This window comes from Fundulus heteroclitus, chromosome 7, assembly GCF_011125445.2.
Source record: "Fundulus heteroclitus isolate FHET01 chromosome 7, MU-UCD_Fhet_4.1, whole genome shotgun sequence".
Lineage (NCBI taxonomy): Eukaryota > Metazoa > Chordata > Actinopteri > Cyprinodontiformes > Fundulidae > Fundulus > Fundulus heteroclitus.
The window spans coordinates 42,448,655-42,462,077 of record NC_046367.1 but is presented as its reverse complement, the minus strand read 5'-3'; the positions used below and the strand labels follow the sequence as shown (position 1 = coordinate 42,462,077).

General features: G+C 40.7%; 1 protein-coding gene across 4 annotated transcripts in view; it reads right to left on the bottom strand.

Annotated features, from left to right (window-relative positions):
* The window catches only part of ttn.1 (titin, tandem duplicate 1), a 169,888-nt gene extending 157,785 nt beyond the window's left edge, over positions 1 to 12,103 (bottom strand). For 3 of the 4 annotated variants that reach the window (XM_036139670.1, XM_036139671.1, XM_036139672.1), the window contains exons 1-11: positions 11,868 to 12,103; positions 7,900 to 8,003; positions 7,208 to 7,411; positions 5,663 to 5,950; positions 5,479 to 5,588; positions 5,196 to 5,371; positions 4,979 to 5,099; positions 2,352 to 2,603; positions 1,928 to 2,041; positions 690 to 938; positions 66 to 128 (exon numbers count right to left, since the gene is read on the bottom strand). In XM_036139670.1, the coding sequence (XP_035995563.1) occupies positions 66 to 128; positions 690 to 938; positions 1,928 to 2,041; positions 2,352 to 2,603; positions 4,979 to 5,099; positions 5,196 to 5,371; positions 5,479 to 5,588; positions 5,663 to 5,950; positions 7,208 to 7,411; positions 7,900 to 7,990 (1,668 nt within the window). In that variant the 5' untranslated portion in view covers positions 7,991 to 8,003; positions 11,868 to 12,103. The remainder of the gene's footprint in view (positions 1 to 65; positions 129 to 689; positions 939 to 1,927; positions 2,042 to 2,351; positions 2,604 to 4,978; positions 5,100 to 5,195; positions 5,372 to 5,478; positions 5,589 to 5,662; positions 5,951 to 7,207; positions 7,412 to 7,899; positions 8,004 to 11,867) is intronic. The other variant, XM_036139673.1, reaches the window with a different exon arrangement.
* Positions 12,104 to 13,423: the final 1,320 nt, after the last annotated feature.

Sequence of the window (13,423 nt, the reverse complement as noted above, 5' to 3'; positions counted from 1 at the left end):
TAGAAAATACGCCTTCAACTGGAAATCTAGTAATATGGACGACAATTTGAAACTGGGCCACTTACAGAGACTAGTGTGGGTGGGACAACAGCGCCACCTGCAGACGGTACAGCTGCTGCCTCGGGCCCCTGTCACAGAGTCAGCCGTGTTAGACCTAAGCAACATTTACATCCACGTCTAAAACAAACACGAACAAAAACCAAGCAACACACAGGACTTTATATGTGATTTCCACAGCGAAGAAGTGATGAAGAAGAGGAGACGAGACAGAAAAATTAAGAAGGAGCTGGATGGGCTCAAGTGGTGAGGATGAGGTTGTCAATAGTGCTGAGAAAGACGCTCGTTAAAGTTTTTATTAGATGAACATTGATGGTTGGATTTTTCACAGAAATCAAGAAAACCAGACTGCTAGCCCACAGGAGGACAGACCCTAAGGCTGGAGGCCCGCTCCGTCACACAAACTGAAAACCAAACCAGCTGCTTTGACCTCTTTGTCTCATGAGGGATGAAAGAAGGGGATCAATTAGTGGAGCTGAATTGAAAAGGTTTAAAGCTGCGGAGAGTGGGACACCCTTCCTTTAAAGCTGTTGTGTGGAATCAAACTGCAGATTTCAGAAGCATCTGTTTCTTTTTACTCATCAGGTTTTCTTGTTCTGCTCAGATCCATCTCAAAAAGCTGCAGGACAAACCTTGGCTCTCCAGTCCTCATAGACTCTGTCCATGCCCACCATGTGTACCACCCCCGTCTGAATCTGGGTGCCGGAGTGGTATTTCTCAGAGGACTCTTTGAAAGGCGGTGGGACGTACTCCAGCGTCTCACTGGTCTTAACCACTTTAAGAGACGGACTGGGAGACTTGACTGGTTTGATGATCTTTCTAGAAGAGGACGAGGATAACTCTTTCTGCAGAGTGGCGATAGCCGAGCCGGCGATGGACACCTGACCAATCCAGAGTGGGGGGGAAAGGCCACACCATCGTCAGGATAACGAATTACCACACCTAGTTCACATTTTACACTAAAGGTCCAATGCAATGAATGAAATGAGTGGAATGGGCTGGCTTTACATTTAAGGTGCGCGTTCACACAGCACAGAATACCTATGGGACGTTAGTTTTATTAGAGCTACAACAGGATCAAATGAGGGGGATTTTAGATGAAGCAGGATTAATTACGGGTACAAATTTACATCGTTTGCTGATTAATGAATTAAGTCAGGAGCGCAATGTAGAATGGGAAGGTTAAATGTGGCTTCATTTGTTAACGATATTCAAACACCTCTAGAATCAGATTAAAAACAGGACAGCATCTCAGGCAAGCAGTAACAACGCCTGTCGACGAAACCTTCTCACAGTACAAACACTGCTCCATTACAGTAAACGTGTTTCATCCATTTTGGATCATCTGTAGAATAACTTTTCCTCACCATAGAGGGACGGTGTTAAAACAAGTAAGAGTTTTAAGTTAAACTAATGGGTCTACGCTGCAGCAATGAATGAAACATAGATCTGGGTTTACTTATTAAACTCGAGGAAAACCAGAGACTGGAGTTTCTTATCGGTGTTGGAGTGCAGACAACTAAATGTATGAGATTAGGTGGCGTCTGCAGTCATTTTGTCCGCTGAAACCGTTAAGCAGGTGTAGTTGTAGTAGACCGTGGTTTGGTCCAAACTGTTGTTTTTACCCGATGCAGATTTTTTTATGAGCCTGGCAGACGCTGCAAAGGTTACAGCAGACAATTTTGCCAAAAATAAGAAAAATGACTGAAACCTGAACTCAGTGAATATTTTTGCTTGAACAGATTTCCTAAAAATGTGAAGTCAAACACCCATCAGTTGTTATTCAGACCAAATCGTGGATGCTGTTATGTAGCTTATTATAGTCCACTCTGGCTTTTTCCTACTGCTTGCCTGATGTCGCCTTTCTTACCTCCCCAACAGACTCTGGTTTGGGGACAGAAACTTTAGAGACCGTGAAATGTGGAACTGGAGATGGAGAGAGACCAGTGTCCACATCGTAGGAGATTTCTGCTCCTCTCTGAATCTGAAGTGATCAACACAGGAGTGTTAACATCTCAAGCAGACGCTCAGATCTACTCAGTAAACCACAATGTTTGGCTGAAACCTATTATTTGAAAATTCAAAAATTTTTATAAAAATGTCAAAATGCTTATAATGAGATAATTAATCTATACTTAGATGGTTAGACTATTATAAAAATAATGTTAATGGGACTGTTTGGACTGACCAAAAGATTTGCCAGTAGGGATTTAACCTCACCGACAGAGTAAAAGTATTTAATCTGGTCAAAAATCATGGCCTTGTCATATTCTTTACAAGTAGAGCTGTCTAACCTGATGCTGCAGGTCAGATGTGAACTCCTGAGCAGCAGTGAGCATTTGACCAGCCTGCATTCTCGTTGACGTCCACCCAATTTGATACTGCTGATCGGCAGCCACAGCAACTGTCTGTTGCCTCATTTCTGCCTCTACAGTATCCACCTCTTCAGCTCGACCGCCCTCGACATGCGCGGGCAGGCGGACACGAGCCAGGTCAACGGCGGCCACCACTTTGGCCACCGCCCCGGCTCTTATCCCTCCCTCAGCCTGGAGACAGAACCAGCAGCACACAGAGCTCAGAACAGGACAGCAACACACTGACAGAAAGTCAATCCAACCAAAAGGGCGGAAAATCAGTAAATCTGAAACTTATTTAGCTCATTTGGACTCTGTGAGTTTGGACATCAAGTTAAATAAGACCTTATCTCATTATACTGTTAGCCAGGTTAATCACCTGGAGTAGAGGAAAGAGCTAGTAATCTACCTTGTTCCATGGCCATGTGAAAAAAGTGATACATTTCATACATTTTTGGTAAAATGTGGAAAATTTTACTTTTAAAATTTAAATAGTATAATAGAGTCAAACCAGTCCTCTTATCTTACAAAGATTGGTGAAAATAAACAGAAAATTAACTCTCTGTTGATAAATGATTGAAAAACTAATTCAGATTGCAGCAATAATCCATCTTTAACATGGAGCGGCTGAAGCCACAGGTTAAGCTTTGTTTGACTGATGTCGCAGCCACAAACCCTAGGCACGTCTGGACTAGTCCGAGCTCAGAAAGGTCCATAAATTAATTTAGCTGAACTCCTAACCAGTTACTGAGCAAAAAGACTCACTACAAAAAAAAACAAAAAACGCTTTGCTTCAACTGAAACTACCATAGCAGTATCATAATTAGTACTCCGTCTGGTTTCCTTAGACATACTAGTTTTAAAATCCTTTGACTGGAAAATTTAAAAACAAGGATCTTACAATATTATTTCCTTGTTTTTGACTCCAACATCTCAAGTTTGACGAAGTATAAGGCATTATTTGCCATTTATCTGTAAAGCTTCCAGCGCAGAGATTTCTCAGTCCAGGGTATAAATATGGATTATGACAAACTGTAATCTGGGCGCTCCAGACCCTCAGACGATTAAGGAAAAATGTGATTTCACCTACATTTATATTATTGCCATGTTCAAACACTACAAGAGAAAAAGGAAATGGTTTCTAAAAATAATACAATCATTTCCATTAACACACTGTAATTTCATCAGGCGACTCCAAATGTTCAACAGAGTCAAATCAAATGAGACAGTAAAATATACATTTAATCCCAGAAAACCACCCGACCTGTGACAAAGACAAGAAAAAATCCCAGATGGCGTATAAGCAAAATCAGCAGCAATGCTGACAGAGTTATGTTGCAATGTCTGACAGTGACACTCTGAGTTAAGTCCTAACACTGAATTTGGAAAAACCAGGGAGAAGACGATGAAAACCAACAATCACATGCCTTAAAATAGGCCAGAAAACAACTCAGAGAAACTGCTGCAGGTAAAAAAGTGTCTGATCAAATTTTGATGAAAAAAGACAAAAAAGAGATGGTTAAACTCTTTTAAAAAGTAAAGTCCGTCACCTTAGAAAGGTTAAGAAACCTGCAGTACATATTCTGGAAGTTCTTTGTTATAATCATTTAAAATAAGTACAAGGATCTACCAGCTGAAGGATATTCTTATTGATTTTTGGTCCAATCAGGGGAGTCTGTGTTTATAAAGATGGTAAATTTATGTCTTTAAGATAGAGGAGAAGCTGTTTGATCATTAGTTCATCACACCTTGATCTGGTTTCTGGTCATAACCTTTGAAAATGTCTCATTTCTAAAGCACATTGTCAACTCCAACAACGGAATGTTCATCTATTACTTTTCAAGTTCACTTTTGTGTAGTTTGGAGCTCCAGGCTATCCTAACTCCTCTGGTTCTAAAGACCAGCTTTAAGCGGAAAGTACTTTTCCATCTGTTGGTCTCCAGTGATAGGAGAGCTGTACATATGACATGTTAAAGAAAAACTGTACAGTGCCAAAAAAGTCCAATTTTTAGAAATCAAAATCTTCCCTAACACATGAAAACAAATGATATCCGTGGAATCCGTGAGAAACACTGGATTATTGGATATTCTTCTGAAGAAAACAGGAACGGTCTTTTTAACAGAATCTTAAAACATGTTTATATGATTTATTAAAAAGAGAACAGAGAAGCCAGTGGGAAAAATGATGTAGGCATTGGGCTCATAATAAAACATAAAGATTTTCTTTATAGAATTATGAGTAAAGTTCAGCCTGAGAACGGAAACATCTGGAATGAAAACCCTCCTGGGTTAGGAGATTATCTGGGCTGAAACCAAAGATCAGACCATGTTCCAGGTCTAAGTCAGGTTTCATGTAACTGCAGGAAGTAAGACAGATAAAGACAAACATAGAAACCAAGCAACTTCCATCTTGGAGGTACAAACAGGACTGGACAATACAAAGATTTCAGACTTTTAGCAGCTGGCGTTAATGTGATCCGACTCCATCCTGCATTATCTCTCTCTCAAGTTGTTTACTGTCGCTCTCAAGCTTGAATACAACCCTGCTCCAAACACACAGCCCTCACCTCTTTGGGCTCTGTGATTGGTTGATGCACTGCTTTCCCATCATCTCCCCGTTTCCACGGCGGGGGGACTTCAGTGGTGGGAGCAGGCTGCTTCCTTGTGGTGACGGGAGACTTCACCGGCCTGCAGAGGAAGGCCAACAGTGAAAAGGTTCACTGATTAAGCCTTTAGGTTTTAGTTCATGCTTCCTAGCTGTTTGCTACTTGATGCTCCACCCACCTGACAGGTGTGGGCGTGGGCGCCTTCACGTGTCTGACAGGTGATGGAGACTGTTGGCGCCCTCCGGTCACCTTGTAGACCAGCGAGGGCTGGGTGGGAGACTTTGACGAAGGTTTGGGTGGGACTCTGGGTGGAGTCTTGTGACCAAGTGTCTGAGTCAGCTCGACCTCCATTTTCTGAAGAGAGACACAACCAGATCAGATTAAAGCAGAAGAACTGGGACATTAGGACTGGGTCACAGTGAGTTAGAGCCAAATAAAAGGAAGTGAGATGAAACCAGAACCTGTGATCCGATGAACTGGCGTCCCATTTCCACTCTTGTGATTCTGGTCTGTGAAATCTGAGAGGCTGAAATCACGGTCTTAGTTTTCTTTGCTGGAACCGGTTCTTCACCTGGGCACAAACATTCAGTTCAGGTTCTGGTCGGATCAGTTTAGGTTAAATCTGTAGACGCTACCGCAGCTCACCTTGAACCAGCAGCTCGCAGGTGGACGTGGCCCGTCCACTGCTGTTGGTGGCTGTCGCCGAATACGTCCCAGAGTCCTCTGGGAAGGCTTCAGCGATCAGCAGACTGTATAAGTCGCCATCCTGCAGGATCTGAAAGTCGGCAGAGCTCTGGATCTCAGCTCCCTCCCTGTAGAACTTCACTACAGGTGTGGGGATACCGGTGACTCTGACATTCAGCCTCACCTGGCTGCCCTGCCTCACTGAGGAGGTCTGCAGCCTCTGAAGGAAGGTGGGAGGCGCCGTCTCCGCTGCAGCAAGAAAAAAGGTTTAAAATAATAAACTCCAACACGTCTTCTGCTTTTAGCTCTAATCTCCAATAGTTAACCTGGATCATTAGTCGGAAATTGTTTCTGCTTGCCCACACTGATGTTTACTGCAGGTGTGAGACTAACAGGTACTTTACAAAGACCCACTACACAGAATACAGCTCCAAGATTTTATCTTTGCAGCCCAAATTACTCAAATTCTGTTTGGATTCCTGCTAAAAATAAAACTCAGTTTCAAAATTTCAAAAGCACAATAATGCAGAAACAAATAATCACCCCTAGTTAGGGCTGGACGATATGGCCAAAACTTATATTACGATCCTTGTATTAATTTCCGACGATATGATAAACAAAAATAAAATCCTCCGAAAGACTAAAGAATGCCCACAGCAGATGCCTGTTCAAACTGATTATTATTTTGCCATGTTTATAAAATGTCTGCAATATAACATTTAGAAATAATTGCTTTAAAATTATTGAATTATTGTCTACCCCTAAAACTAGTGTATAATGAAATAATCAGAAAACATTTAAAGCTTCAAGCAGAGGAAGGCAGACAACGCTCAGGTCATTTTTGTTCATTTGTCTTTGAGCGTCAGAGTTCAGTCTGAAAGCAAGGTCTGTTCGTATAAAGTCTATTGTCAGGTTTACGTCCAGTCTGCTGTATGAGGTTTTGTGGTGTTCCTCAGGGCTCCATATTTGGTGCTTTTTACTTTTTATTATGGTCACCTACCAAGGAAACAAAATTTGTCATTACTATTCTTTAATGTTTTTATACAATCCTCTGAATTTTCAATTTGTTGAAGGGATAAATTCTCTTAATTGCCCATAGGTGTCTCTGTGATGACCTGTGATGGACAGGTAACATGTCCAGGATTTCCCCCACATCTTGACCCATGACCACTGGAGATACACAGCAGCCTCCCAGCAGGGACAGATGGGTTTAGACAAGGAATGGATGTGTTTATAAATATAAATGTGACAATAAACCACACTAAGGGTAAAGTAAGATTTACTATCTCAACTACAAACCATTTATTTTGAAATTTAAACAAGTTGGAACTATGCACAAAAATAAAATGTTCAGCTTCAGTTTGTGTAGCTGAATATCCTGAAGATGTCAAAATGCTGATTAGAGAGTTGGAGTACACCTTTCTCTCTGTATCACCTGTCTCTATCTCACCTGTCCCTATGTCACCTGTATCTCAGTCTCACCTGTCTCTATATCACCTGTCTCACCTGTAACGAGGAGCTCAGCGGTGCTCGTGGCTTGTCCAGCGCCGTTGGTGGCTCTGACAGAAAAGCGTCCGCTGTGTGCGGCGGTCACAGCGGGGATCCTCAGAACAGCGCGGCCATCGCTGAACGAGATCTGAACGCCTGGCAGAGCTGCGGCGGAAAGAACCTGGCCATCACGGAACCAGCTCACCTCAGGAACTGGAGAACCTGCAGAGGAGACGGCGAAGCCAGAACAATCAGGAACCTGGCTACAAAATACACTTTACTGAATGTATAAATCAATGTTGTTTTGCGTCGACAAACTTTATAATCTAACACATTAACATAGTTAATAATAAAACAAAAATACACTTTAATTGTTGTTTTTATGCTTTACGCTTGGTATTCAAGACTAAACTATCTATAACTATTATTAAGACTTATTTTTTAAGTTTTAAAAATGAAAGCAAGTCCATATTTAATTATGTTTATAAAATGAGGTGAAATATTTATCATGTTTTTTTTAGATAATATGCATTTTCATGCGTCTGTTTCTCTGACTGAGGCTATTTTGCTTAAATCTTCAGCTAATCACCCTGTAAACATTTATTTTGCTTCGGTCAGATTTAGCAGAAATATCAGCGGTAGAAAGCGAAGCTCCAAGTCGGCTAGCTTGTTGCCTCCAGCATGATAAGGCCATTAGAAATGTTTCTTACCACTAACTTGAGCCTCGAACGTGGCGGCACTACCCTCCAGTGCCACGACGCTCTGTAGCGGCTGTGTGAACGTTGGCGCTTGTGTTGACATGGTGTTCGGCACCCTGAAACAGAGATGGTGCAATTAAACCTTTGATTTTTTTTATTTATTTATTTATTGCATCAGGAAGGACACAGTCTGCAGACTGTGATGAGCCTCATGTGGAGCAAAACATCCAAAGGAAACAGAAAAAACGATGCCTCATCTAAAGTTCTTTGATTATATTTCAAGCGACCAGCAGATGGCGCCAGTTCTCCCTCACAGTTTGGAGAGAAAACCCTGAAAATTCAAGGAGTTTATTTTATGATAAAATCCTCACAATCCTGCGGGAGGTCAAATGTTTCTGCTTTTAATAGGAGAAGGCTCGAAGAGAAGCAGTTGATACAAACTATTAAAATGTAAACATTCATACTTACGACAATAACATTTCTATTTACATTTTTATGTATTTTTCCTCAAAATATCTTCACTGAGACCTGATTGAAACTGAAGTCAAATTGATTGTATAATAAATAAAATAATGTGACGGTTTAAACTGATTCTGGTTGAATTCTCCTCAGTGGACTCTGCAGTGAACGGGTTGAGGAGCTGTGGGTAAACTCATCTTTTTATCTTCTTTTCTGAAGTTTGGCTAATGCCATCTTTTTTGTTATTGTAGCAGAACACTTTCTTTTCTTTTTCTTTTTTTTTTTTACATCCGTTCTGTCATTCAGCAGGTTAACTTGTATTGACTAAGTAGCCAAATGTTGATGAAAGTTTCTGTGCAGAAAAGGAAACACAGTTTTACCTTTTCATTCAGTTGCTGTTCCCACAAAACACAGTTGAGGTTTAGCTTTACGAACATTTCCTAAATGCTTTAAATATCCACCATAAACTAGATGTTTGCAATAAAACTTGACTTTAGTTCTGTTTGGTCCTTTGGTGTCTTCAGAATCAGAATCAGAATCAGAAGAGCTGCTGCTCAGAAGAGTTTTGAAGAGCTACTGCATATTCATGAATTATTTATTTTCTTGCATTTGAAAAATAAACATTCCGTTTGTGATTTTTGTCGTCATTTAAATTGCAATCACTTCTTTTGAAACTTGTAAATGAACTCCCAGGGCAGGTTCAGAAAAATATTTTCATTCAACCAAGAAGTTTGTTTCTGATAAGTAATAAAATCTTCCCAAATAAAATAAAACAATGTACAAGAAGTATCGATTGTGGAGAAAAAATGTTTACCTGGATTCTAATGAGAATTGTTATATCAAATTATTTGTACGCGTCACAACAGCCAGTGGAAAAAATAAATAAATAAATAAATAAATAATATATATATATATATATATATATATATATATATATATATATATATATATATATATATATATTTTATGATTGCTGACCAGCAATCATAAAAACCTTTTTATGATTGCTGACCAGCTTTTTGCCCTTTTCCACATTTTTTTCACTAGCTTTTCTTCTTTAGCTGTAGGTCTTTGAGGCTGGAAGGTATCTCAGCCATCACCCTAATCTTTTGGCTGCCCCCACAGATTCTCTTCCAGGTTCTTGTCAAGGCTCATGCTGGGCCGCTCTAAAATTAATAGTACTTCGCGGCAGGAGAAACATTTTAATTAAATTAAAAGATAACTTCAGACCTAAATCTCCCAGGGCTGCAATGTAAAAAGGGAACCAAACGTAAATAGGATCTTAAAATTAGTGTATTTGTCCTTGATTTGAGCAGCAAGTTTAAATGATCCGTCAATGGAATAAGATTTTTGCTCTTAAAATAGGAACAGCTCATCTCTGTCGTCTTATTTCAAGTGCAGGATATCTAATAATCTTATTTTAGGGGTCAAAATATTAATTCCGTTGGCAGATCCTGTTATTTACCCGCTCAAATCAAGGACAAATACACTCATTTCAAGATGATTTTACTTACTTTTCAGTTCCATTTTTGCAGTGTGTGAACAATTTTGTGAAATATTAAATTTCATAGAAACAGTAATACGAGCTTAAACACTGCATGAATGACAAGGCAGTTTATTTAATAACGATTTCATTCAAATGTGGCTGGTTGCCATTTTAACTCATTTTCAATAGTTCAATCTGATTCAGTTAAAATTACACCTAATAACAACAAATTATCATTGCAAGGATCTTTATATATTTAAACAGCAAATCTAAATCTAGTGACAATTTTGCAAAGGAACTATGACTCTTCCTTTTTTAGCTTAGTGGTTAAATATTGAGCAATTGGTCTGCAACTATTTTTATGCCTTTAGGATATTTTATATATTTTGTATTTATAAAATTGAGAGTCAGTGAAGCTGCAGCTGTTTCTGAAGATCTGACAGCAGCAGGTGCTTCACGGACCGCAGCGCTGCCGATACTGATTCAGTGCTACAGTCACTGCCTCTAACACTTTAACAACCCACAGCTCAAACACTCTAAAGAAAATACTTCCAATCGTTGCTTTTACTGCGAAAAACACTGAATTTGTCTAATAACTGTGTTAAAAATGGAGCATAGCTCAAGCTCAAGATGCAATCTTTACGTTTAATCTCCATTACTTTGCACAGAGAACAAAACTAATCGTCCCACTATAAGTTAAAAGAGTGAAAATAGAAATAAAATAACAGCAGCAATTAACTGCAGTTCTTTTGTATAAAATAATATAAATATGTAACCAAAAGAAGTGGTGATATTGTGCTCATCAACACTGCTGGCTTTCTGTTTTTTTCAATAATATAAAACCTTGCAGATGAGTTTTGGTCGTTTCATGTTGTGCAAACAGATCTAAGACTGAAACACAAGGTTTTCTCATCACAGTTATAGCAATTAATAAATAAATAACCTCACAATACATTAAGACAAGTTTATAGAACGGCAAAACAGTAATAAATGCTCATCATTAATAACATAGCTTCTATTACTGATAAATTCAGCCGTGAAGTCCAAAGCGTGATTAAAGCTGGGGAAGCACCAGGACTAAAATCATGTTTCCCTAAAATAACTTTATGTGAAAATAGATCTGGCTCCTCCACTCAGATGTAATGGACACATCTTTACTTTCATTGTGCATGACCCGAATTACAGACGGTCCGTTAAGATGCCACACAAAGATCTGATCCTGTCTTTAAACATGTCTGGGACAGAAAAGCAGAAGCCCATGAAATATCTTATCACCTAAAGCTCCAGGAACTCCAAGTTCAGGTTCATTATAAGACCTTCTGACGATACCAGAACCAAGACCTCTTTGGTCCTGTGAGAATGTTATTTCCAAACACCTGCAGGTGAGTTTGATCATCAGAACCTGGGTTAAATCAGGAGTTCCTGGACTTTTGATGTGACACTGAACCCCTCGTGAGGATACCCGCTGCTTTATTTCACTGCTGTCACCTGATCTCAGCTCCGATTTTTCACATTCTCAGTTCCCCTCATCACCGACCCGATCACAACAGGATTGATCAACAATAAATACACAGCTTCATGTCAGAATGGTGCTGGATCATCGAACCGTAGCAGCCCCCGCTGGTATTTACAGATCAACATCTGAGCGACAGATATGGCAGTAACCAAAAATACCTCGGCACCCCCACCCTGACCCTGCAGTTTGATTGACAGCCACCATGTGGCACATAGCTCGAGGTGCAACTGATAGCTCCGCTGCTGATTCCCTTAAAAAGCCATGGGCCCAGCTGACAGGCCTCTCTGATGCTCTCAGCGGCTATTCTGGGCTTTCCACAGATCACCGCACACTCTGCTGCATGAGGCCTCCTTCTGCAGCCAAAAATACATCAACACATCAAAAACTCAGCAAACCTCTCCAAAACCAGGGGCCCTGACCCCTGACCCGATCCCAACTCCACCAAAAGCCTGAGTCCAGGTCCCCGATCCATGTCAGATAAAAACTTTATCACTCGGGACACAAGCAGGAACTACTCACTTGTTTCCACAAGAGTGCCTGGAAGTGATGGGACGGAGCCCGACTGACTAACGGGCAGCAGCCCCCTTATCCAGAACGGTTTGTGCAGAAAAATCCAAGGTGAGAACGGTCGAGCCTCGAAATATTCCCTGACAAAAACAAAACTACACAGAGAGTGGCCGTGTAGTTTTGCTTTCCCTCCTCGCAATCCCTCCACCCGAGGCGAGGCTGGGAATGCTCCAACTGCTCAGGAGGGCCCAGACGGTGCTTAAGGGTTTTATACCAAGGGGGCAACCTGCATCACCACCCAGCTGAGCCTCCCCATTGGCTGCTGGGACACCCAGGGGGGCATGATGGGAGATGGCAGCCATTTATGAAACATCAACTCCTCCGGTCTGCCAGTCATCATGTAGCTGTGGATCGAGCTTTGATCCGAATTGATCTGGATCGTCTGCCAGCAGAACACTAAACATTTACACGAGACCATCTGTTTCCTCAAGACACGGAGGAGTTAAACTACACTAAAATCCCTACAACCCACCCGAGTCGTTAAATAAGTGCTGACAAAAAAAAAAGGAAGCTGAGGCTGAGGCTGTCCCTGTCAGTCAAACTCCCCCCCGCCTCCATCCACCAACACACCACCGGCTGGTTGTTACAACACACCAGCAAACTGCTTTATCTTCATCCTCAGACCGACCGATGCAAGTTCACGCACAAGTTTAACGGATCTGCATTCCCACACCAATAACTACAGCTCAGAACCAAACCAGTAGGTCAGAACCATCCCGCGGCGCAGGGAACCTTCTGTACCACCGTCAGGGTTTGGTAACACCGTTTGGTAACTCGTCTGTCAATCATCCATCCATGTCTCTCCATGGAACCTGAGAATCAGCAGAAGCTATGGACATGTGGCCCAGCAGCTGAACTGACCCAGATCCATCAGAACCTTTGATTTGTTTTGTCATTAATGTGAGAAAATGAACTTTCTGAATTATTCATGCTATTATTTAATTGCAGGGACTCAGGTTAAAATTAATCCAGGTTATTTCTATGTACCTTTGAACAACTTCCCACTGGGGCCAGACAATAATTCAATAACAATATTGATGGATAGACGTGTGAGTCAATAATAAAAAGATCAATAAAAAGTTCAACAGGAGAACGGCTTTCCTTCATTTTGCATTTTAGCCATGTAGGTTATTATTACAGTCATTACGTCCACCCAACCAATCAAAAACGCTGACCCAGGAACGCTCCGTCACCAAACTCTGCCCCCCTCAAATAGTTCAGAGAGCACACGCTTTTTTTATTCTTCAAATACCTGCAGTTTTGGTAAAAACTTGGTTGAATAAAGGGTTGAGTTTGAATTAAGTGTTTGTCTGTTCTGTATCTAAAAATAAGTCATTAACCAACAGCATAAAATGGCCAGGGCGGCACTTAAAATATAAGTTTTGAATTATTTGATAATTATCAATATTAATCAATATGATTTCTATATATCAGTATGCGTTTTTTTTAATCAACCAGCACTACTTCCCACATAAGATGGTGTGTAGATTATCCTTGGATTTCCATTT